This window comes from Thermobia domestica, chromosome 2 (assembly GCF_964235325.1).
Source record: "Thermobia domestica chromosome 2, izTheDome1.hap1.1, whole genome shotgun sequence".
NCBI classification, from domain to species: Eukaryota; Metazoa; Arthropoda; class Insecta; order Zygentoma; family Lepismatidae; genus Thermobia; species Thermobia domestica.
The window spans coordinates 19,954,796-19,980,012 of NC_137455.1; the positions used below are offsets into that span (position 1 = coordinate 19,954,796).

The 25,217-nt window shown below is 37.0% G+C and overlaps 1 protein-coding gene across 19 annotated transcripts in view; it reads right to left on the reverse strand.

Moving 5' to 3' along the window:
* Positions 1-25,217, reverse strand: part of shot (dystonin-like protein short stop) — a 620,212-nt gene that overhangs the window by 504,405 nt on the left and 90,590 nt on the right. For all 19 annotated transcript variants that reach the window (XM_081739920.1, XM_081739887.1, XM_081739913.1 and 16 more), the window contains exon 2: positions 15,874-15,935. In XM_081739920.1, the coding sequence (XP_081596046.1) occupies positions 15,874-15,935 (62 nt within the window). The remainder of the gene's footprint in view (positions 1-15,873; positions 15,936-25,217) is intronic.

Genomic DNA, 25,217 nt, shown 5'->3' on the forward strand with positions numbered 1-25,217 from the left:
TTAAGTGACTAATTGGATTTGGACGATACTAATTTCTGTCCAAAATTCAGCAACCATACTCTATATTTATCTCACTTCTTATATTAACGAAAATTAGCACATATTACAGCGTTCGTGTCCGATAAAGCACTCACCTAATCCTCTACATGAACTACACTTTTTCCTGTACGATAACGCCACTTCTAATTAAAAGGTTATTTTTCACCCACCTCTTAGCAGAAGGAATATCAGAAAACAGGTAAGAAAACAACACCCAAACGAAAAAAGGCAACCCACAACGATTAATCCACATTTTGACCAACCTGATCCCATAATTTCCTGCAGAAAATATACACACGATGCGCCTGAAACCTTTCATTTGTCTTGCATCTAAGCTGCTAATCTTTTATCCTTCGCCCGCCCATTTCGAAAAGCCGGATGTGACGCACCTTCAAACAAAAAACACCACTCCCTTCCTTCCAGGCTGCGAATTTCCTAATTATATCAGAGTTGTTGCATTTTCAGGGAAGGTTATTGATCTCCTGAACTTCATTACTTAATGTGCCAGATCTGATATTTTAGTTTTTATATTGCTATCTCAGTTTATAAAAGATGTTTTAACATAAGCACCCAATAAACAAAGTGGACAACATCTGGAAGTTGCTTTATGGTTACATCTCAAACTTTGCTGCTATTATTATTATTATTATTATTATTATTATTATTATTATTATTATTATTATTATTATTATTATCGGTATTCTGCCATTATTGGAAGGTTACTTTCCGCAAACATAAGCTTCAATGCATTACACATATCAGCTCACTTCGTCTTGACGTAGTAATTTTCTATTTTAATACCGTTCAGAAACTGTACCACTTTTCGCCCTTCCACCTATATTCTGCCATCATACGTTGTACTATGTCCCTCTGGTACCATATTTCACATAAGTAAATCCCCACGTTAAGCAGGTTTGCATATCCAGACTAGGGTGGCCACAAAGAACCGGTTCCGGCGGAACCGGTTCTCGGAAATCCGACTTTCAGAACCGGTTCCGGACCTGGATCCGAAAAATCGGTTCCAGAACCGGATCTTAGGAACCGGTTCCAGACCTGGATCCGAAAGCCCCCAAAGACCCGTAAAGGAGGCACAAAGTTCATCTTCAAAACACTGCAAAGAGGACCATGCGGTTGTGCCCTCCCCGCCCAGACCCGCTTGTGCCTCCAGAAAAAAAAAATTGGTCCACCAGTGGGTGTTTAGCCAAATGAGTTGGCCAGTTTGCCTGTTTAGCCAATGAGTTTGCCAGTTACCCAGTTTATTTAGCCAAATGAGACAAGCGGCCGCCGCCTGGGCGCCTGCCTGTCGCTTCCACCATTTCATCTAGCACACTGTTCACAGTCTGCCAGCAGCGCGGGTTTAGCGTAGGGATGATCACAAAGTTTCGGTTCCAGCGGAACCGGTTGGAGATCCAGTTTTCAGAACCGGTTCCAGACCTGGATCCGAAAATCCGGTTCCAGAACTGGATCCAAAGAACCGGCTCCAGACCTGGATCCGGAAAACCGGTTCCAGACCTCGACCCGAAAAACCGGTTCCGGAACCGGATCCGTTCAGATCCGAAAACCGGTTCTGGCCATCCCTAATCCAGACTCCCAAATATGAAAACATTTACGATCACTCCAACCACAATCATTTCAAGGATTCAAACTGTTTTATATAAGCTTATTAGGAAAGACGTGACGAAGACTATGTTTAGAAATATCCTGATACTCCTGTTAGAGACAGTGCGACGCAGTGCGCTAACCACGTGTTCGCTGCCAGACTGGACGTAGTTCAAACGGTCGCTAACAGATGGCGTTGGAATGGCTCAGTCCCACAAAATCAGGGCTGTTACGCCAAGTAATTTGTTTGGTTTTGGAGTTGCATTTCTTGTCAACTGGAACAATAATTGCTACAAAATAGTAAAAAATAAAAATTTTTGGCAAACACAATTCACCAAACAAGAGCGTTCTTTTGATACTTTGTGTTAAAAAAAAACGTACTCTGCGCAAGAGTGGCATATAATTGCAATTTATATTAGCTCCACGTAGAATGGGGATGGAAAGCCACCCTGGGAGCACATCCGGAAGAAATAATATCACGAAACTCGTCATAACGACACACACACACAACGTTAGACATCTCACATTTCTGTTTCTAACAAAGATTTCGCAATCAAGAAACAAATTACTTTAATTAGTCAAGATTGCGAGAAATTAATCGGAAATTAGCTTCACAAAACCAAGCAGGAATGCTGCAATCAATTTTATTAATAGTACAAAGTCAGTTAGTATCTATACATTAAAACGCTAGGTTTATACGTTTATAGTAAAAAAAAAAAAAAAAAGTCTCCAATCCTTTCGACAATGAGATTTCGAAAACCACAAGCGCTAGAAATGCAAGTTTTCCCTGGTCGATTCCAAACTTTGTATAGATTGTTCAGTTCTAATTGAATAATAATAATAATAATAATATACATGGCCGTTATTTCTTTGTTACATTTTTAGGGGTACACTGGAAGTATTGAAATTTTAAAAAATAAACCATCATGAGTTACACATTCTAACACTATACATTTGTATTCGGGGTTAATACATCTCTAGCGTTTGTGTCACGGAAAAATGATGATAAAAACGAAGGATAACCATTACTCCAGCCTAAGATGAATCTTTGTTGTTTGGAGTATTTTGTCCAATGAACACCATATATCACCGACATAATTAATTGCATATGTAATGTATTTGTTTATTACATAATGCATGCAAGAAAGAAAACACTGATCATACATGAATTAGAAACTCCAACCGGAAGTAGGCTTTTGCAAACGGTGCAAGATATTGAAAAATAATAATAAAAAAAAATCTTGCCTTTATGATACCCTTTGCCGATTTTTATCAAGACATCCTTCACTTGTGTATGTAAAAAGACACGTACAGATGTTCTGAGGAATAACTAGGAGATTCATGCTCGTATGTGAATGATGCGCTGTTCAGATACCGCAAGTTTAGCTAGTATAAATTTAAAATTAAAATCAATCCGAAAACACTTATGAGCTAAATATAAAAATTAAAATATTTAATACGAGCAGACAGAAGATGTTAAAACTATAGCGACAAAGTTTCTTAGAAAGACTTTACATTTGCTTTGTGTGAGGTCTGTACAAATACATAAAAAACGAACACTCAAATGTTAACTTTTATTATCCACTAAAATATACTTTTGTTGCTCTGTGTGAGGGAAAGAAAAATTGTCACGCAAGTACCATAAGATAGATACCCTAATGATGAGACAGAGAGAGAGAGAGAGAAAAGGCACTTAGTATTTGTCATTAAACTCAAAACACAATTTGAGCAGTATCTTCTAAGAACTGTATAATAACGGGAAGGTTGCATAATGCCTAATCTTCTCGCAAAATATTGTGTATGTTTTGCAATTAGATGGGAATTCCTCCTATTCTCGTTCCCATATATTCTCTTTGCTTCCCATCCACCAAAGTAGCCATGTTTCTCGATCGTCATTCCTTCACGGTCAGTTCCGCAACTTGTGAATAACCACTTTTGCCATGCAACAATCAAAAAGGAAGAAACTTACCTAAACCTACCAACCAACCGAGTACCAGCCAGCTCCCATGCAGTTTACTGTTCAAACAACGGAATTATGGCCACAAAGAGTTGTAATTTTCATGGTAGTATCGGTCACGGTAAGTAAATTATATCGGACGTAGACCCCCCCGTCACGATTACGTGAAAAGGCAGACAAACTTCGCAAGAAAAAAAATAAATAAAAACATTAATACAATCATCTTTCAAAAAAGGAAAGGGAAGAAAAAAGTGTTTACAAGGGAAGAGAAGGGAATTTTGTTTTCTAGTTACTCTTTGATCGTAACATCTTCCAGTCACCACGGAAGTCATACACTGAATGCAAATATTTTATTTGAATGAGAAAAGCAAGCTTGTTTTTAACTTTCAATGCTTTCTCAATAAAGAAACTTTTTTTTTAAAAAAAAAAGGTACTTTTACACACGACAATTTTCTGTAATATCTGTACAATATTCCTGATTAGAAAACATTTCTTTATTCAGATAGAAAAAGTTACTTTTTACTAACAGGTCGCAATCAAAATGAAATCGGTTTTATGACCAACGGTTATGCCGGCTAGGTTAAGGGAGACGGTGGTGATGAGAAATGAATGAAATGAACGAAGTGGGAAGAAACGGCAGAGCCCCGAGAAAATCCACGCACACGGTGTTTGTCCACCACAAAGCTCACTTGACGCAAACTGGGATCGAACCAAGGACACCATGGACCACAGGTGAACGCTCTACCACTGAGCCACGGCGGCCTTGCTAATAGCTCGACTCAATCCTCTTAGTATAATATGTCAGAATATTGTATTTCTTTCTGTATTGTCGCATAGGGCTGCACATGGAAGGTTTTTATTTATTTATTACCGGGATACAAGACGAGACAGCTCTTTCAATAGAAACATATAGAGTAGAGGGGGGCAAGAGTACGTGGGGGGTAAGAATACGATTCCCTAAAATCAGGTGAATATATTCGCATATGGCAATAATGCGTCACGTGGAGTTTGATGTTAATTGCGTCTAGAATCTAAATAAATTTGAGTGTGCTGGGGCAAACTACAAGCTATCTAGGTAATTATTTATGTTTTTCTAATTGTTTGATATAATATTGGGACATAAGTAGTTAATGAATAACTTACACAATTTTATAACGATTTCAAAGTACTATAAAGCGTTAGTTTCTAACATATCCATTGTCTGACAGGATGGAGTAAATTGCCTTTCTTCCAACAGTTGGCTGTACAACATCACTGGAAAGTCAATTGTATAGTGAGGGGGCAAAGGTACGCAGATACCTACGGGGCAAGGGTACGCGTGCGTACTCTTGCCCCTTCTGTTCTATGAAAAAGAATCCAATTTGATTTAGAACTAACAATCAAAAAAGAATGTAGATTCCGTTGTAATAGAGAGTGACGGCAAACTTCACTAATGCTGGTTCTAATATGTAGCCTCTAACGTTAAGAATTCTGAAGAATCCTGGTATTTTCTTATGTACGAGGGATAAATTTTTATTCTAAATACCATTCCTTACATAACAGTATCTAAGGTGGTGTTTGAGTTTTCGAAACAGATAAACGTGAGATAGTGACATCTGCAGTTATTGAATAACGTTACGCTTGCTTATTTTATTCAGGTTTCAGAAATACTACGCTTTGTCCTCTTTTATCTTAAATGTCAGTAGTCTTCAGTAATAAATTTCAATGGGCCTTATGCAGAGTCGTTCTGACGCGTGATTAGTGCCATACTAAAAAGTTCGACTACCATATGTTTTCTGTAGTAGTCAGTCCTTTAGTAACCATACGTTAAAACGACTCTGCATCAGACGGTATCAGTCCAATGATTGGTATGGAATCCTATAAAGATATATGAAGCTAACCTAACCTAACATTTGACAATATGTAACTTCATCAAGAATAGGTCGAGAAGTTTCCAAGTTACCGTCGTAGGTGATAAGCATTCTGTAACTGATGGAATAAGCCAAATTTGGAAATATATTTTTATAAAGGGTCTAAATATTATCCGATTTTTTTGTATCCTATGCATTCCCATTACTGATATAAGGAGAATTAAGGATTTTTCTTTTCTTTTTTTGAATGAGAATCTGCAACGTCTTTAGGTACAATAAAGCCAGTAGGCCTATTTACCGAAGAATTGGAGAACGAATTAGTGAAATATATCACATTACTGGATCAATTCTTCTATGAATTAACTTTAAAAGATCTAAGAAGAATGGCATACAATTTTGCTGAACGTAACTAGCTGCCCCATATCCTTTAGTCGTGTGAATCGAATGGCAGAAAGAGATTGGACAGATTTTTTCCCTCGTAGACATTTAACAATTGCTTTGCTACAGCCTTCAAAGACTGGTCTGGGGAGAGCTCGTGGTTTTAGCAAGCCACAAGTTGAATGTTTTTTTAATTGTCTAAAAGATCTTGTAAGACAAAACGGCTTTTCTCCACGGGATATCTACAACATGTACGAAACTGGAATAAATACGGTTCCTCATAAAGTTCCAAAAGTCGACTAAAAATCAGTTGTGAATAAAACTGTATCTAGTGATTTTGGAGTTAACATAACAGCTGTTTCATGGTGAGTGCATCTGGTTCCTTTATTCCCCAGATATTTCCCACAAAACAAATGAAACAAGAATTATTCGATGGCTCGCCGCCAGGTTCTGTGGGAATATCTAATTCTGGTTCATCAACTCACAACTTTTCGTAGAATGGTTATATTATTTACACCAACATGTGCGATCAAATTCGGTTACGAAAAAGGTATTTTTACTTGTTGACAATCAGACCTCTCACATTTCAATCGAAGCGATTGATTTCTGCAGGCAAAATAGAATAGTGATGTTGAATTTGCCACCAAATCCCAGTCAAAATTTGAAACTATTAGATCGCTCCTTTTTTTGACCCGTTGAAATCCTGGTATTCAACTGTGTGTGATAAATGGATGAGGAACCATCCATCCCACATAATTCCAAGTTGCGAGTTTGTTTACTAAGGCTTACTACAAAAAAAAGACTCATAAAATATTTCGTGTGGAGTGTTGTATTGTATGGGGCGGAAACGTGGACATTACGTAAAGGTGATGAAAATCGACAGGACGCCTTCGAAATACGGGTGTGGGGAAGAATGGAAAGAATTAGTTGGGTCGAACGGAAAACGAATGAGAGAGTGTTAGAAATGGTGGGTGAGAAAAGAACACTTAGATATCATTAGGAAGAGGAAGAAAAACTGGTTGGGACGTTGCCTAAAAAGATATTGTATCATGAGGGACGTCCTATAGTGTATGGTGGCGGGAAAGAGAGGGAGGGGGCGAAGGAGACTACAATTAATGGATGATATAAAAACAGAAAGATCATACGCGAAGACGAAGAAGTTAGCGGAGGACCGTGGAGCATGGAAGCTTCTCAGCTGTAGCAAGTGACCTGCCAATAAAGGCAGATACCTATGATGATGGTGACTACAACGCTGCAACCATTGGTATCCAGCCTTCAAGAATCTGGAGTTGTCCTACTGAATCCAGATGTGTTCACTGAAGAAGATTTTCTTCCTTCTATTGTGGATGTGATAGACTTAAAAATAGAAGCCAGGTCTGAAGACGAAAGCATTCCTGAAGCAAAAAATCAAGTATCAGACCTGAATAGAGCCCAAAATCGTTCATCGGATGATTCACTGGAAGCAAAAAGGGACCCATGCGGTGCATCCAGATCAAACACTCCTTTGCCAGTTGCTCGTACTCCTCCATCTGTTACCAAACCTTTAAACAGTAACGCTAGATCCTCACTAGAAGCAAGCAAGAGCACATGCTGACTGTCCACTTCAAACACTCTTCTGCCGGTTGCTCGTTGTCATTCATCTGTTACCAAACCTTCAACCAGTAACGCTAGATCCTCACTAGAAACAAGAAAGAGCTCATGCGGACTGTCCACTTCAAATACTCTTCTGCCGGTTGCTCGTTGTCATTCATCTCTTACCTAACCTTCAACCAGTAACACTGGATTCTCACTAGAAGCAAGCAGGAGCTCATACGGATTATCTACATTAAACACTTCTCTGCTGACTGCTCGTTCATCGGTTACCAAACTTTCAACCAGTAAACTAGATCTTAACTGGAGGTAAGCAGGGGCCCATGTGGACCATTTACACCATGCACTCCTTTGGTGGTTGTCAGTCCTCCTCCAACTGCTACCAAGCACTCAACCAGTAGATCTTGATCTTCTCGAAGTCAATCAGAGATTCTGACATTTCAAGCAGAACTTACTTTCGAAACGGCGCCCTCCAAAGAGCAAAGGCAAACATCATCTTGCACCAGGAAAGCTACAACCGAACCGAACACCTTGGTCAGTGAGGAAGTAGTGTACGAGTGTGTATAATCTACAGTGATCCACCAATAGAAGACTGGATCAAGTGCGCAAGATGCCATGAATGGTGGCATGAACAATGCACATCATATAAAGGAGTAGCACCTTCATCTGTGATAATTGTTAATGCTCTTTTGGGTGCGCACTCTTGCCCCTTTGATTTCGTACTCTTGCCCCACATATAGGGGCAAGAGTACGAATTTGAATGTTTTCATTTTATGAGTTCTAGTTCCTCTAAGAATAGAGGTATATAAAAGTTGAGTTCACATTTCGTAAAGGAGAGTTCAAGTTTTGTGTTCCATGTAAAAGTTTTCCGTTGTAACTATTTTTTGCCAAAATATATAAGTTTAATTAAAATTTGCGTACTTTTGCCCCCCTTTCCTATACTATACGCTTTCCGAAACATCACTTTCATATATTTTCGAGACAAGACACTAAAGTCTCGTCTCGTAGACAACTATATCAGGGGGGCGCGGTGGCTCAGTGGTAGAGCGTTCACCTCCGGTGCTTGAGGTCCCTGGTTCGATTCCAGCTCGGGCCGTGTGAACTTTGTGGTGGACAAACACCGTGCTCGTGGGTTTTCTCGGGGTTCTCCCGTTTCCTCCCACTTTCTTCATTCCACCATTTCACTCATCTTTCACTCATCTCTCATTATCACCGTCTCCTTTAGCCTAACCGGCATAACCGTGGGACGTTAAACTTAAAAATTTCATTTCATTTTTTTTTACAACTATATCAGAAAAAGATGACAGTACTTAGGAATTTATTATATAGGCCTATATTGTATTTTCCCTATAAGTATACGAGCAGTATTTAAACTAGATAGATTCAGTTCAAATTCCATTATTATTGAACTGAATGATTGAAAAAAAAGGTGCAATGATAAAATGAAAGAAAAAGGAAAGGAAGATTTTCTTATTTTACTTTTTGTTCACAGCTAGTACGTAACTCAAGAACTGAAAAACTGAAGTCCAAAATTTTGCACACAAATAATTAGCATTAATAACACGATTTATGGATAAAGACATCTCTTAATAGTGTTCTTGAGGAATAGAGGCACAAAACTTCTCTATCTGATTGGCATTGGAATGTGAAGCACGTAACCACACAACATAGTAGCGCACTGTTGGACAACAACAGTTGTGAAAAAAAAAGTAGACTATGTAATATGTAAAATATTTATGATTTTCACTTTATGATAGTGATTTTAACATAGCTTGCAGAGTACAATTGCCATTTTGCTTAATTAAATGTGTGCGTTTAGCGTTGGTATTATACATATATATGTATATTTCGAGAATATTAAACAAAAATTCACAGTTTAAGAGTTTTGGGGCAATATCGTAATAACTATACAGTCTGCTGTCGTTTTGGTATAATGCCATAATAAAAACAATAGCGATATACTTCAGTTTCAGTTTATTCTTAATTGATGGCGTGGTTATTGTACAGTCAAGGACAAAAGTTCTTTCCGTTTGGTAAAATTTATTTTGGGTATGATGTACGTAGTATGGCTGGAACGTGTAGAAAATCACTGTTTTTAATTTACTTAAAACTCTGCTCAAACCATTTCTTCCATTCTAAAGTTACTTACGAAACTAATTTCATCCAACGGAAAGGACTTTTGTAGGAGATTGTACAACATAATTTTTTAGATTTACAAAAAAATCGTATGAGAATTTCGAAAACTACGCCTGAGGATTTACAGTCACCCGAGATCTATCAATTCGTATACATCTTATCTTTGGACATTTTCTCCCTCGTAAAACACCAGTAATATCGTAAAATTGTATCCTTAAGGTCCCATCTCCCGCTCCTGCCCCACTTTTTTTTTTTTTTTTTTATATTAAATGTTTAGTATTAAACGGGGAGAATTTGTACTTTTGTTTATTCTTCTTTCTGTGAATTTCAGATCGGACTTTCCAAGAAGAAACAGAAAAAAAGCTCACGCGACGGACAACTAGCACGCGATAATTTGTACGTTTTGAACGTATTAAGACACTTTTTTATGGTCTTCCATATTTAATGAAGATACGATATATACTGGTTTCATTATTAAGCACAGGTTACTGCACTTCATTTTACATATAGCAGTACAAATTAAAACTAACCTTACCTAAAGCATTAATTGATAACTACACGCATAATTCTAATATAGATACATTTTAATAAGAAACGTAGAAGTTTTTTTCTAAAACTGAATCGTAAATAAGTAGCATTTAAATGAAATGAAATCTTTCAGTTTGACGTCCCACTATTATGGTCTCTTTAGGCTAAAGGAAACGGATTATGGTAAGTGAATAACAATGCAAGAATTGGTGGAATGACAATGTAGGGTGGAAACGGGAGTACCCCGAGAAAACCCACGGACGATGTAAGGCATATTTAAATTTCGTATTTCGGTTATATTTGACCAGTATCCACCAGACTCCTACAATCAAAAACACAATAAGAATTAGTCACATTTACTTATACTATGATAATTCCCCCTCCCCTTTCGCAAAAAAAAAAAAAAAACGGAAACTAGTGAAACCTCTACTAACGGACACCTCTATAAGGCGAACATCTCCCGTAACGGACATATTATGTAATCCCCAAACACTGTAATAGGAAAAAAAAACATACTGACAAACCTCTCTAAAGCGGACACACTCTAGTACGGACACGGACAGTCTTTTCTGTCTTTTATAGGAATTATTTACCTCCGTATTACGGACACTTTCTCTAGAATCAAGTTGAAAAGTACAGTAAAAATACATTTTTAGTAATTCATACATGTGTCACCAAGGAAGAATTCTGACAACTTTTTCCTTCCTCTCATGTCCTTTGTTTGCATCCCACTCCCCCCAAGCTGTTCTAGACACAAAATTAATTGACAGTTGCCCGCCGTTAGGGGTGACACGTTATTCTACTGTGCCGCTGGAATCTATAACCAAGCAGAGGACAAAGTTGGTATTTTTGCCCGCGGGTACGCATATTATTTCAAAAAAGACACCACTGGACTACAATTAACCCATAAATTAAAGCGACGTATGAAAACGTAGTAAGTAGTGATAAGGTAAGTGCAGAGAACTGTAACATCTTATTTTCATATTGTGCCTCGGACACAGAGTATTGGATGGCGGAGGATAATGTAGGTACAGAACATTTTGGTAATATTCGTATATTTCTGCAAAAACATTTTTTCTAATTGCATATTTCCTTGTTTACTAATTTTCGTAAGAAAACAATGAAATATCTCTAAAGCGGACACCTCTCTATAGCGGACAATATTTGATCCCCCACGGCTGTCCGCTTTAGAGGGGTTTCACTGTATAATGTATATTTGTTGTTCAGATGCTCTGTACTTTCACCTCCAAAAAAGCGCTACAGTGGCCATTAATATCGTGGGTTTCCCAGATAAATTTTGTGCAGAAGTATCCCAAACTTTAAAAAATGGAGAAAACTTATAAAATGAAATGAAACGAAATCTTTGAGTTTAACGTCCCACGATTATGCCTGTTAGGTTAAGCGAGATGGATGATTAAGGCTAGTGAATTATAGGCAATTTAGTGGAATGATAACGTGGAAGGAAACGGGAGTACACCGAGAAAACTCATGGACTAGATGTTCAAAAGCCAAAACAAACTTACTTGGCCGGGTATCGAAATAGGGACCTCACGCAGAAGAGGTAAGTGCTCTACTTTTAAGCCACTGTGTCCCTCTAGAGAGAGCTTAAATCCCTCCAAATAGATATAAAGCCCCTTAACTAAATTGTAATGTAGGCCTATATTATTTATTGAACTAAGGATTGAAAACACAGAATTGCAAACTTTAATTGGTTTTGCTTGGATCGAACTTCGGAATGTATGATCAGACATGAAATAAGTTTATTCAGATTTATACAGTACAATTTCCGAACTGAAAAACTCTTGAGCAAAACACAGCAGAACAGTCTGCAGTTCAGTTCGTTGTTCAATATATAATATCTAGCACAAACAGTCCTGTTCTTAATTGAACGTCCTCACGTATATACCACCATAAATTTGAGATATAAATGGAGTGTTTAAAAAAGTTTAAGATCTCAAGGCAAGATATACTGGAAACAGCAACGATTAATTACATACTTGGGAATCAAACGAAGGTTTAATCCCAAAAGTAACACACACTTTTTTTTTTTTTTTTGTACGACTATACATAATGCTATCTATATGGGACAAGCAAGAGGATTTAATACACCGTGCGAAGTTTCTAACTTGACAACACCTTGTTTGTTAGATCGGCCTTGCACCAGTTCCCAACTATTGTCTCTCTATATTTCCCTTTCTTACACATACATATTTCTTTTCTTCATTTTTTCCTGCTGTCACAAAATTGCAAAAACTTCCTAAAACGATTAAAAGTTTTTTGTTCGTTTGTTTCAGCACAAGAAAATTGCCACCTATGCAATCAGAATGTATTTACGTATTCTAAACCGGGTTTTTTATTACAATTATTTTTTCATATTCTCATCAACCATACTTTGGAAACAAGAAAAAACAGTGTTACACTGTTAAAATCGAAATAATTTACCTAGTTTTACAGGTAATTTATGTACTTACAGCTAGATACAAACTTTTTTTAAATCAAAATAATAGAACACTTGAAGAAAGTACCTGGTCAGACAATATTATCATTTACAGTATAATACTTGACATTTGTCTTTATAACGAATAAACGGGAAGTACGAAAAAATTGTGTAAATGTTCAAACAAATATTTCTTTTAGAGGTGGGTCTGAAAATCCGAAAAATTGTGAGAGCGTGTAAGAAAATCCGGGAGCGTTACGGGAAACAATTAATGCAGGAAACATTAACATAATATTTTTCACAATATGTACTTGGTAGTAACCTCTGAGCTGACATGTACAGTATTGGATACGAGGGGGACTCCGAAAATAAGTTTTTCCCTGTTTTTTTTTTTTTTTTTTCAAGAAGGCGAATAGCAATGGGAAAAAAAGACAGCGGTTGCACCAACAATACACTCAGACAAAAGTTAGATCGTTCGCCCGCGAGATGGCGCCGTCGCAGCGCCTGCGCAAAGCGCAGACGAGTCTCTTAATCTGAGCCTGCTAGCTATGGAGAGAATGAGCGTTTTGACGTCATGATCAAAGGAGGAAGTGTGAGCGGTTGTCTGCTATGAATGGGCACATGGCGTATCGGAAGCAGAAATCTATAACTTCTGGTGGTCTGTTGTTGGATGACAATGCGAGATCACACTCAGCGACGGTAACGCAAAACCATATTGCAACTCTTGGGTGCGAGCGCCTTGCCCATCCACCATACAGTCCTGATCTCGCACCTAGTGACTTCCATCTGTTTTCGGCTTTGAAGAAGACTCTCGGCGGCAGGCGTTTTGGAAGCAATGCTGAAGTCACACAAGCTGTTTGATGCTTCTTCCGTATGCAGAACCCTGAGTTTTTTCCTGAAAAGGCTTTTGAAGCTTTACAGACCGGCATAACAAATGTCTCAATATGCGTGGTAGTTATGTGGAAAAATAAAGGTAAGTCTCATTTTTACTGTCACATGCTGTTTTTGATCTTAGCTTATATATATAAGCTAACTGATTAATTGGAATCAAACTTCCCTTATCAGCAACAGGAACAAAACTTCCCTTTTCAACACCAAGACTACCTAGAGTCAAACTTTCCTTTCCAGCACCAAGATTATCTGAAAGGGAACCTACTGCTGAAAGTGGGATCTGTATACGAGATAAGTACCACAAACGGCACTGAACCCGAAGCTACTTGCACAGAAAATACGCATATCAGTCACTGACATAACAGGCCACACATTAAGATATTCCATAAGTTACAAACTTTTCGTGATGAAATTATGAATTGTCTTGTCACTTACACGTGTATCGGAAATAATCAGCATTCTAAAGCCTGAAGGTGGTAAACAACGGTCTCTTAACATGAACACGGGAGAAAGTGAGGTAAACAAGATGATGAATATTGAACTGAATGTCTACGCAAATCGAAAGGTACTTCCTTGTTTTACGAAAGAAAAACAGACATGATTGTTTGAACATAAAATTACTAGAGAGTCTTTAAATTCTATCGTTCACTGGCGACAAAGTACTCGCACGTAATCATCTTACATTTGCAGAACACTTCCGGAAGAGATTATTAATAGAATCCATTTAGTTACTGTTAGAATTTACAATAATAATAATAATAATAATAATAATAATAATAATCACTTGGAGATTATAAGCGTCCAGTAACATCCTGATTAGAACTGGAGGGAATCTCATGTACACACCTTTACCAACTATAAATAATAGTATAAAGTCATTCTGTTTATAGAGTATATCATGATTATCGATGATTTTCTGATTCGTAGTGTAGCGTCCCTATTTTTGGCACCGAAGCTATACGAGACGTGGATATACAGCTTAATATTGGATTCGAACCATATGAGCTCCACCGGGAAACGAAGCAGGGTCCCCGCGCCAAAAGAGAGCTCTTTGGTCGATCCAATGCCAAAACTGCGAATGTGCTCAATTTGACTTTGAGTTATAAGCATTTTAATATTCAACTTACTCCGAAAACTCAGTATATAGACTTAGGTACATGCTTTAGGAATTGACGATAACTTCTAATATTCTCATATTTCACAAATGGGACTTTGATATTGGAATCTGTGTGCCATAAATAACATGAAACTGCACTTAGGTGAAAATAGCAAAATTTGCACATTCGCGGTTTTGGCATTGGACTGGCGAAATATGAATAGTACACTCTATAATAATAATACACTTTAAGTGCTGAGAACAACTGAAATGCAGCAAAAATACAAACTGTACCATATTCTACAACATTATTGTAACACTATAATAATAGTAAAAGAGGTAAATAATAATTAACTTATAAATATGAATTGTTAATAAGACAAACACTGAGATAGCAAAAATTAAAAGTAAGGATAAAAACAAATATTAAGCTATATTAAAAATTCTAAAATAAAGTCACATTTTAAGATAGCCTATGCTTCTATTATAGTTTGTTAAAATCTTGAGATTAAAATATATTTCCTATCATGTTGCAATAAAATTTTTACCCTTGTACCGTATATTGAAACTTTAAAATCCACATTATATATATATATATATATATATATATATATATATATATATATATATATATATATATATATATATATATATATATATATATATATATATATAGTCCGAGTTACATCGGTTGTCAAGTATCTTTTCTACAGAGTCAAATTTCTCCTGCCAAACAGTGGTTCCAGTTGAAAATAGGTTTTCCAGTATTCATAATTCCAGTATTCATCTTTCCACCATATAATGATTCTACTTAAGTCTTCTTGTAGCCTAACGTTGTCTTCAATATTGAATACTACTCTAAAAAGCTTGATGTCATCAGCATATATTAGAATGATTTAAAACTGTAGGTGAGTCATTAATAAAAATTGAGAAAAGAAATGACCTAGAGGAGAACCTTGAGGAACTCCGTTTCTGATAGTGGATGAACCTGGCAGGACATTTCCAACTTCAATTTGGTGTGTTCCACTAGTCAAGTAGTCAAAATATTTTAGATACAAGGGAGTCACGTCTATGTTTGACAGTATTTTAAAGAGAAATCTATGATCAACTGAATCAAAAGCTTTAGTCATGTCAAGGTATATAACATCAGTTTATGATAATAATAAATGGAAATATACCAGAATGCATTTACACATCGATTTGGGGGCTCCCTTTGTTCCATTTTCTGTAACTTCATTGTTATGTGCAATGGTGTTTTTATAAAGACGAGAAAATGTGAAGTTCTCGGATGCACTTTTACCAGCGTTTACAGCTATGGTATAAAGCCTATATAACACAGCATACAGATATATTGCGGCATCGCTTAACTTACCTTTTTCAAGTGTTTATTAACCCATTTGGTGAAAGTCTTCTTCTGGATGGCGTCTCGTTCATCTGTAAATGAAAAGTAGGAAGAAGGGTTATTAGCATAGAATCTCAACAAAAGAAAAACAATTCTCCAATGCACTTTAAAAAAGCTAACTAACGTTTCTACAGCCTACACAACTGAACATTACATAACGAACAAAGTAAAAAGAAAGTCGAACGAACACTTATTCTCCCCTGTAAGTAACTGCGTTAATCAACTGACCTGGGATGCTTGCATTAACAACCTTTTTACTTTATTCGTTACCAGAAAACGGAAAATTAACGCATTCCCAGGCTTTACCATATACAGAAGTCAACAATTCTTACAGATTACAATGTTTATAGCTTTTGTAAACTCTCAAAAAAGTGTTAACATATTCTTCTACTAAGTACTCCACCTGCCATTAAAAGGAATATAAATTATTTGTTTCAATAAGCACCGAATATAAACATTTCAAAGTACCAGAGTATTTGTGAGTATCCACTAATACATGGTGTCTCAAAAGTCCCCTGACATAGAGTGACTTATTATAAGACCTATAACAAAATGTAAGAGGGGAAACGTCTCCAAATACGGTTTCAATCTAAAGTGAAGGATTTTTTTGTTTTTTAATCGGACGAGCCGTTTGGGTTGTACACTCTTTATGCGCCCAATGTTAAATGAATATGAAACGTTGCCATTTACCTGGATCCAGAACATAAGTGAATGAAGTTACTGTCTGCTAACGTGTCGATAGCCAGCCCCCATTTCAAACATGCGCTCATTCACCTCCATTCTTACAAAATTTGATCACCTGTCCCGTCCTTCCCTTCCCCTGTCCCACGTAAATGACAACGTTTCATTTTCATCTAACATTTAATGCATAAAGAGTGTACAGTCCAAACGGGTAATTCGATTAAAAAAAAAAGTCAACTTTAGATTGAAAACATTATATTTGGAGACGGTTTCCCTCTTACATTTTATTGTACCTCTGATATAAAGAGCTACCCTGTCAGGGGACTTTTGAGACACCCTGTATATACAAGTGATAGGTTGAAATTTCAAACCTTTGTATATATTAACCCAGTGGTTCCCAAACTTTTTCGACTGACGACACAAATGTCCCCTTCATCGCGATATACCTGTTTGATTTTTTTTTATCGATTTTCAATTTAGCGTCCCTTTCAGCAGCTAGGCTATATGAGACGTGGACTTACAGCTTAATGGTATTTTTAATTAACAGGCCTAATAATATAAATTATAAGTTTCTACAAAGAAATGACTATCTAGTACTGAGTATTGTTGCTAAAGGCGTTGACTGATACAGTCTATCTAAAAATTGGTTCAAGTTAATGATTCATGATCTATAATCCTAAAATTTTGCGACATACTGGTTGCGAACCACTACATTCACCGACAATCATATTTTCATAGTTTTCAATATATTGTACAAATAATAATGTTAATATTTCTGCAACGCTAAAAGAAAAATCTAAGTTTTACGACCCATGGTTATGCCGACTAGGCTAAAGAAGGGGGTGATAAGAAATGTAAGAAATGGTGAAATGAAAAAGGTAAAAGGAAAAGGGAGAACCCCGAGAAAACCCACAGACATAGCGTTTGTCCACCACAAAGTTTACTGGTGTGAGTAGGGATTGGACCAAGGACCCAATGCACCAGAGGTGAATGTTCTACTACTGAGCCACTGCGGCCCCTGCTAAGCTACATAAGTTAACCAGAAAAGACTTAAATCATTCGAATAAAATATTGTTAAGTATTAAGGCTGCTGAAAGGGACGAAATTACGCAAAAATGATGAAAAACGACTGGAAGTTGTCGAAATGTGGGTGTGAAGAAGAATGGACAGAATTAGCAAGATCGAGCGGAACACGAATGAGAGGGTCTGAGAAATAGGGGAAAAGGACATTTTTAAATATTATTAAGAAGATAAACTGTTTGGGACATTGGCTAAGAAGGAACTGTATCATGAGAGACGTAATAGAGGGTATGATGGCAGGAAATAGAGGGAGGAGCAAAGGAGACTACAATTAATGGACTATATAAAAACAGAAAAATCGTACTTGAAAACTGTGGTGTTAGCGGAAGACCCGGGAGCACGGAAGCATCTTACTTGAAGCAAGTGATTTACCAATAATGGCAAAATACCTACTATGTTGATGATAACATAATGAATTTGGACTCCTCCCGAAATAAATTCCTGTCTACATGCCTGATTAGCATCCCCAAATATACAGTAACAACAATAATTTTATTTGTTAGGCAGCAAACAGCATTTACAGCCACATGCGTCTGGGTAGTAGGTATATGATACACGCAAAACATATTCAGTGCATGCAAACACATCCAATGATGTCATATGATAGTATATATCAAATATATATAGCGTAAATATAATAGTAATAATACTGAAGGTCATAAGAATATATGTATTTCTATATCTTCGCTTTCACAAATCAAAATGAGAATATAGGAAACGTGGTTTATGATATAAGCGGAAATATGGTTGAATGATAAGTTATGTAATGATATCTTCTCCCGTGCGTACAATGTCTGTTTTAAGTTTGTAAAACACACCAATATTTATTAATCATATCCTACAAAACGTAATAATAATAAACGTATATTTCACGTTTAAAAATACTGTAAGAATAAAAGTTATTTCTCTTCACTGAATTCTCTTTAGTGTAGATATTTTATGCGTTAAAAGTGCCCTTTTAATTGATACTGTATTTCAGTAATGTTTTTTCTTTAGACATTTTCCGTGTATTATTTCTTAATTTTATGAGGTTCTTGTCACTGGTGGAAAAAAAAAAAAAACATCTACACAGTTAAAATATGTATCAACCGATGCAAGTACTATGACTAGCTTTTGTTTGACGGACTTTGTGTTGCATGTATGCAGTAGGTTTATAATTATTCTATGTACTTAAGTGATTAGCGTGTGCACACTTTTTATTTATTTATTTATTTAACAATCAACAGATACAGCTTAGAGACCATTTTACACTGGATATCTAACAACAACAATGAAAAGGAATTTGGAAAGGTATTGGCCAGGGCCTGTTTAGTAGGTACCATCCCAACATTTGCCTGGTAGGACTGAGGGGAAACCCTGTAAAACCCCAGTCAGGATGGTCGGCAGCGGGAATCGAACCCACGACCTCCCGAATGTGAAGCCAACGCTCTACCACTTGAGCTACTTCGCTTTATCACCATCACAGGTATTCTGCCATTATTGGCAGGTCACTTGCTGCATCCGAGAATCTTCCATGTTCCACGGTCTTCCGCTAACCTCTTTATCTTCACGTACGATTTTTCTGTTTTGGTATCGTCCATTAATTAAAATCTTCTTCGCCCTCTCCCTCTCTTTCCTGCCATCATACTCTCTAAAACGTCCTTCATAATACAGTTCCTTCTTAGCCAATGTCCCAACCGGTTTCTCTTCCTCTTCTTAATAATACATAAAATTATTCTTTTCTCCACCATCACTTTTAACACTATCTCATTCGTTTTCCGCTCAACCCAGTTAATTCTCTTCACCCTTCTCCACCCCCACATTTCAAACGCTTTCAGTAGTTTTTCGTTATTTTTGCGTATAATACCCATACAGCACAATACTCCACACGAAGCATTTTATGAGCCCTTCTCAACTCTTTATTCAAGGTCACAAAAAATACTATTTTCTTCCTCTTAAAGGCTTCTTGCCGTTCTTATTCTTGTTTTAATTTCACATTCATACTTAATATTATTACTAATAATACTACACAAGTATCGAAAGCTAGTCCCTTGTTCTATTTCCTCCCTTCCTACTTCTATATTTGACACCGACCCCTTAGTCCCACGGAAACTGAGGCACAGGTTTCGATATTAATCCAGAATTGTAATATGCTTGAATAAAAGAGGCATCGAACCCCGTATCTAAAAAGCTCGCAATAACGGTACTGGGATACGATCCGTTGATCCTGCCTCGCACAGTTGAACGTTCACTACAAAGCCAGCAAGACAGATTTGTGATCTGTAATACTTTAGAAGATTTCCCCCTTACTGTACAAACTTACGCACGAACAATGGATGTACAATGTTTATTTATTTATTGCATTATTTCGTTCACTTGGTCGTCTGTCAAGTCAGACCACTCATTTAACTTGGCACCATGGAATAAATATGAATTTAGCATTGCTATTATTATTATTTAGTCACTTCCAATGTTGAAGATTTTTTATGGAATAAAAATGATCCTCCTCTATTTCACTGTATTTGTGCTAAAGAGAGCCTTGTTAAAGTATTGTCAAAAATTCGAATAATACGAAGGACAGTCAAAAAAAGTTCACAAAATTGTAGAATGGCATAGTAGGATATAAGGCAGTTGAAATAGCCAATAGATGTATTTCAAAAATTGCCTTTTGAAGTTAGCACCACTGCTTTATATAAGAATTTTACGAGGTCTGCCGATCGCTGTAAGAATCATAGATGATTAGATTGATGCTGCATTCAAATATCGAGTTTAACGGTACCGGTGTTAACTCAAAATGGCAAATTTTGATGTATGCCTATTGGTTATTCCATGACAACAGTCAATTATCCTTTCTTGCGCGTGTACGCACGCGCATACACTTTTCCGATGATCCTGTCATTGTTGCAAGCACCGATTAAGAGCGTGTTGTCACGTTAGAAGAATTTGTAGCTGTCATTTAAGAAAATCTTGGAACCCTACCATATTTCACAATGTAAACACAGTCTTGATAGGGGCACACAACATTTTTTTTCCATCTTGCAAGGAGTTGAACAACGTGCAACTTTCTGGGACGTCTTGCTTGCTACCTGCTATCGCCCTCCCGTTAACATAAAGGAAAAACCAGTTTCGCCGCTTCCGAAACAACGGATTCTTTTCGACAGGGAGGGGGGAGTGCGCCAAAATACACGTTTTTAATGAGGAGGTTCATTTTGTCCACTAGAGTGCAGTGCTGCATGGGTGGAGATACCTTTTTTGCTTTCAAGAAATTGTAATATGTAAATAGTAAACAGAAAGATCGGGTTTCAAGATTTTTTTTTTCTTTTTGTAATGACAGCTACAAGTTCTTCTAACGTGACAATATGCCTTAATGTAAAGACTTTGTTAAATCTGTCTCAGACGTTTCTCAGAAAGATTATCACTCATCATGATTTGACGAACAAGTCGTGGATCTTTGCTTGCGAATGGAGACGAAGAATTCCGCATCAAAGTAACATGTATCAAAATAAATTACGCTTCGATTGAGTCAGCCGAATTGGCAAATTTTCTAAAGAAGTCTTCCCCTGGGGCTCAAAAACTGATAGCATAGAAGGCACAAAGCGAGCGAGGGTCCTGCTTTTAACCCTTTTAAATTTTGGCTCTTTTAAGGTAATTTATAGACTTCCAAGAATCACCCCTATTTATCCTAACATTATGGTTCGTACCTCATTCTTTTCAGAATAGAACAGACTTTTAAACAGCACCACTCACATGAGCCTATCATGTCCTCAAGAAGGAAAAAGGTTGAGGGAAATACGGATTTTCGTTGAAAAATCCCTTTTTTTTTTTTTTCTAATTTTGGTCCCTCTGGACGTCTGTTAACGTAGAGATCTGAAACAAAGCTGAAAAATACTAAGAGGTGCATTGAATGTGTGCAAAATTTCAGTTTTCAAGGTGCAAAAGTAAGCCTGCCAAAAAATAATTAAAATATTCCTAACACTTTTTAAGTTATGACGTCATCACCCCTACGTCTCGACGCAGAAAGGCGTGAAACCATATATAACGTCTTTTATAATGCATCCAGGCTTTTAAAAATAAAATATTAGTACTTTTTTAATCGAATAATGAAGATACTACGCTATCGTATAAAAAATATACGATAAAACTTTAAAAGGTTTAAGATGATTAGGTAAGCAAAATTGTGTATTCTACTATTAGAATACTATATCACAGTTCCGACAACTACCTCGTATATCCTTTTGAACTTTTAACAATGCATCTTTTTTCTGAAGTTACCAGGAAACTGGTTGATTAATACTGTTATGTGTGATACATACATATAAATTTCTCTTTTCAATCTAGCAGTAGAATTATAATATTTCAACTCATCCCAATGCTATGTTGCCGCAACCGAAGACATCTATAAACAAAGGATAGCTACGTAGAATACTGGAACAAAATGTTACATCACAGTCAACACGCAGCTCGTCTACATACACACAAACTACTGTATATGTATGATACTAATAAACCGTTAACATGTCGCTGTTGCTCGCTAATTAAAACGCGCATAATGAAATCGTATATTCATTCGGATACCGCTTCCTTACTACATGTCGCAATGTTCCACATACGCTACGGCATAAAATACCTATACATAAGTGTTTCTATTGCTATACACGTGTGATCAAAATAAAAATTAATTTAGATCAAGGGAGTCTACTTTTAGTTAGTCTTTTAACAAGATATCCATTCTGTCTTCGTCCATGTCAAAATGGTACTCAACTAATTAACCAAATCTAACATTAATACATATATTGAAAATCTTAATTACGTAAGTACAAGTGATTTATTGATACATGGAGAACCAGGAACGTTGCTAGCACGTTGAACGTTATACCATAACTGAAATTAAATATTTCAGTTTAACTTCCCATGATTATGTCCTTTAGGCTAAGGGAGACGGATGATTAAGACAAGTGAATGATTATGGAAGAATTGGTGGAATGAGAAAGTGGGAGGAAACGGGAGTACCCCCGAGAAAATCCACGGACACCATCTTGTCCACCAGAAACTTACCTGGCCAGGGGTCGAACCAGGGACCTCACGCACCAAAGGTAAGCACTCGACCACTGAGCCCATGTCCCTATACAGCAAAACTCAAATAATTATACAACTTTTTTTTTTCAATCAGGTTCTTAACCAAATTCAACAGAGGAATTCGACAAATCCATTGAGATGTTTTATGGTTTAGCTCCAAAAATTACTACTAAACCGTAAAGAAATTTATACGGGACCACTGGAAAAGTATATTCTTTGAAACAACACAAGAAAACTCAAAATCGGTGCACCTTTATCGAAGTTATACGTGAACATACATACGCAATTGCAATCGCCTAAGCGTTTCAAGAATACATTTCATATTCGTCCTTAAGTCTCTACTGAAACCGGAAGTGTTAGAAATCTACAACAACTTCCGGTTTCATTATTGATCATCTTGTACAGTCCGCAGCAAAAAAACCTGCAACATGAGTGAGCATGTAAGTTTACTGTGAAACGACGAAATCTTTTACTCCAAAATAAGTGTGCACGGGAGGACGCCGAGGTTTCTCTTGGCGTGATTCGTGCCACTTAGACGTTATGTTGATTCTCTGTGCTGTTGGACGTAGTTTCACAATAAACTTACATGCTCATGTTGCAGGTTTTTTTTTTTTGCTGCGGACTGTACATAGCAAAGACGAAGCAAGCAGCAAGAAGTGCTTTTCTGGAATCGATTGAGTGTTCTAAGAATATTATATATGCCGTTTTCTCTCTCAACTCTCTACTCAAACCGGAAGTGACAGAAATCAACCACTTCCGCTATAAAGTAAAAACGATCATAGAAAATTGAAACTGAAATTTTAAAGCTTTACGTTCCACGATTATGTCGGCCAGGCTAAAGGAGACGGTGATGATGAGCAATGAAGAAAAATGGTGGAATGAAGAAAGTATGAGGAAACGGGAGAACCCCGAGAAAACCCACGCACACGGTGTTTGTCCACCACAAAGTTCACTTGGCGTGAGCTGGGATCGAACCAGAGACCAAATGCACCAGAGGTGAACGCTCTGCAACTGGTCACGATTTCAGCCGAAATCACAAACCCCATTACCTGTTCCGCCACTGCTTGATGGTACTTGGATTCAGAAGATTCGTACACATTCACATAAATCTACAAGTAACAATGACATCACTACAATAGTAGAGATACGTATTTTTACCAACACGAAATATCAGAGTGTGTCTGCTCTCATTTAATTGATTGCTACCAGCATTCTTACCGTTTATTACCCATTTAAGACTGTAATCATTACACGCTAGTAAATTAAAGAGTGAACCAAATGCAATTCTCAGACACCACTCATCAATCAACTTTCCTAACCCAGTCAATTTAACACTTTAATACAACTAAATAACAGTAAAATAACTCACACAAAATAGTACCACACAACTTGTAAAAGAGTTTAACTACAAGAAAATACTGTTCCTCAGCCACTGTTCCAAATATGGAAGAGAAAAAAATATATCAGGTTCAATTATTTAATGATACGACTTAGGATAAACTCATGACGAAGACCTGAATAACTCATTAACTTGTGGTCAAACTAGTCATTCATTGTTGTAATACAATTCCTCAACATCACTACAAAAAAAAGTACGATTAATAACATTAAATTGCAACTTACGGGAGAGGGGATGTTCTGATTCTAAATTTGGAGGGGGGGAAATACATTAGTGGAATGAGAATGTGGGAGGAAATTGGAGCATCCCGAGAAAATACACGAGTTGATTGTGAGTTTAACGTCCCGTTTAGCAGCGAGGCTATATGAGACGTGGACCTACTGAGTAACGTGGAATTCAAACCACATGAGCTCCCGCTAGGGATGCGCACGAGTCAAGTCGAGACGGAATTTTCTTGAGAAAATTCGAGTCAAGACACAGCTCTTCCAGTAGAAAAATATACGTTTTTCGACTCGAGACATCACATTTTCGAGACGAAACAATATCAAATCTTGTCTCGTGCGCATCCCTAGCTCCCGCCGTCAATCGAACCCGGGTCTCCCACGCCAAAGGCGGAGAAAATAAACGAACACGATGTTGTGTACCACAAACTAACTTTGGCCGGGATCGAACAAGAGACCCTAAGCACCAGAGGTAGGTCATCTACCACTGAGCCACCGTGGCCCCCTTCTAAATTTGGTATTTCGTAACTGCATTTTATTAGTTTTCCGCCCTAAATCTTGTAGTATCACTTTTCAAAGATATCCATAAATTCTCTTTCTGATCCTTCTACGTACTTACCCTCACAAAATTAACACTGCGCTACAGAAATCATAGTGAACTACTAAAATATTTATATTTTCTAAAAATCATGAAGCACGTATGATTACATCGGGAATCGAATTTAGGACCATGCATTCGAAAAGCACATGTGCAAGTAGTCACTTGTCCACCCAAAATCTCATTCATATACTGTATTTAAATTTAGCAGTTTAATATTATAATTTCTGCGTCATTAATGAAAATATTCAACTTAGTGGTTGAAGTGTAAAAAAAAAAG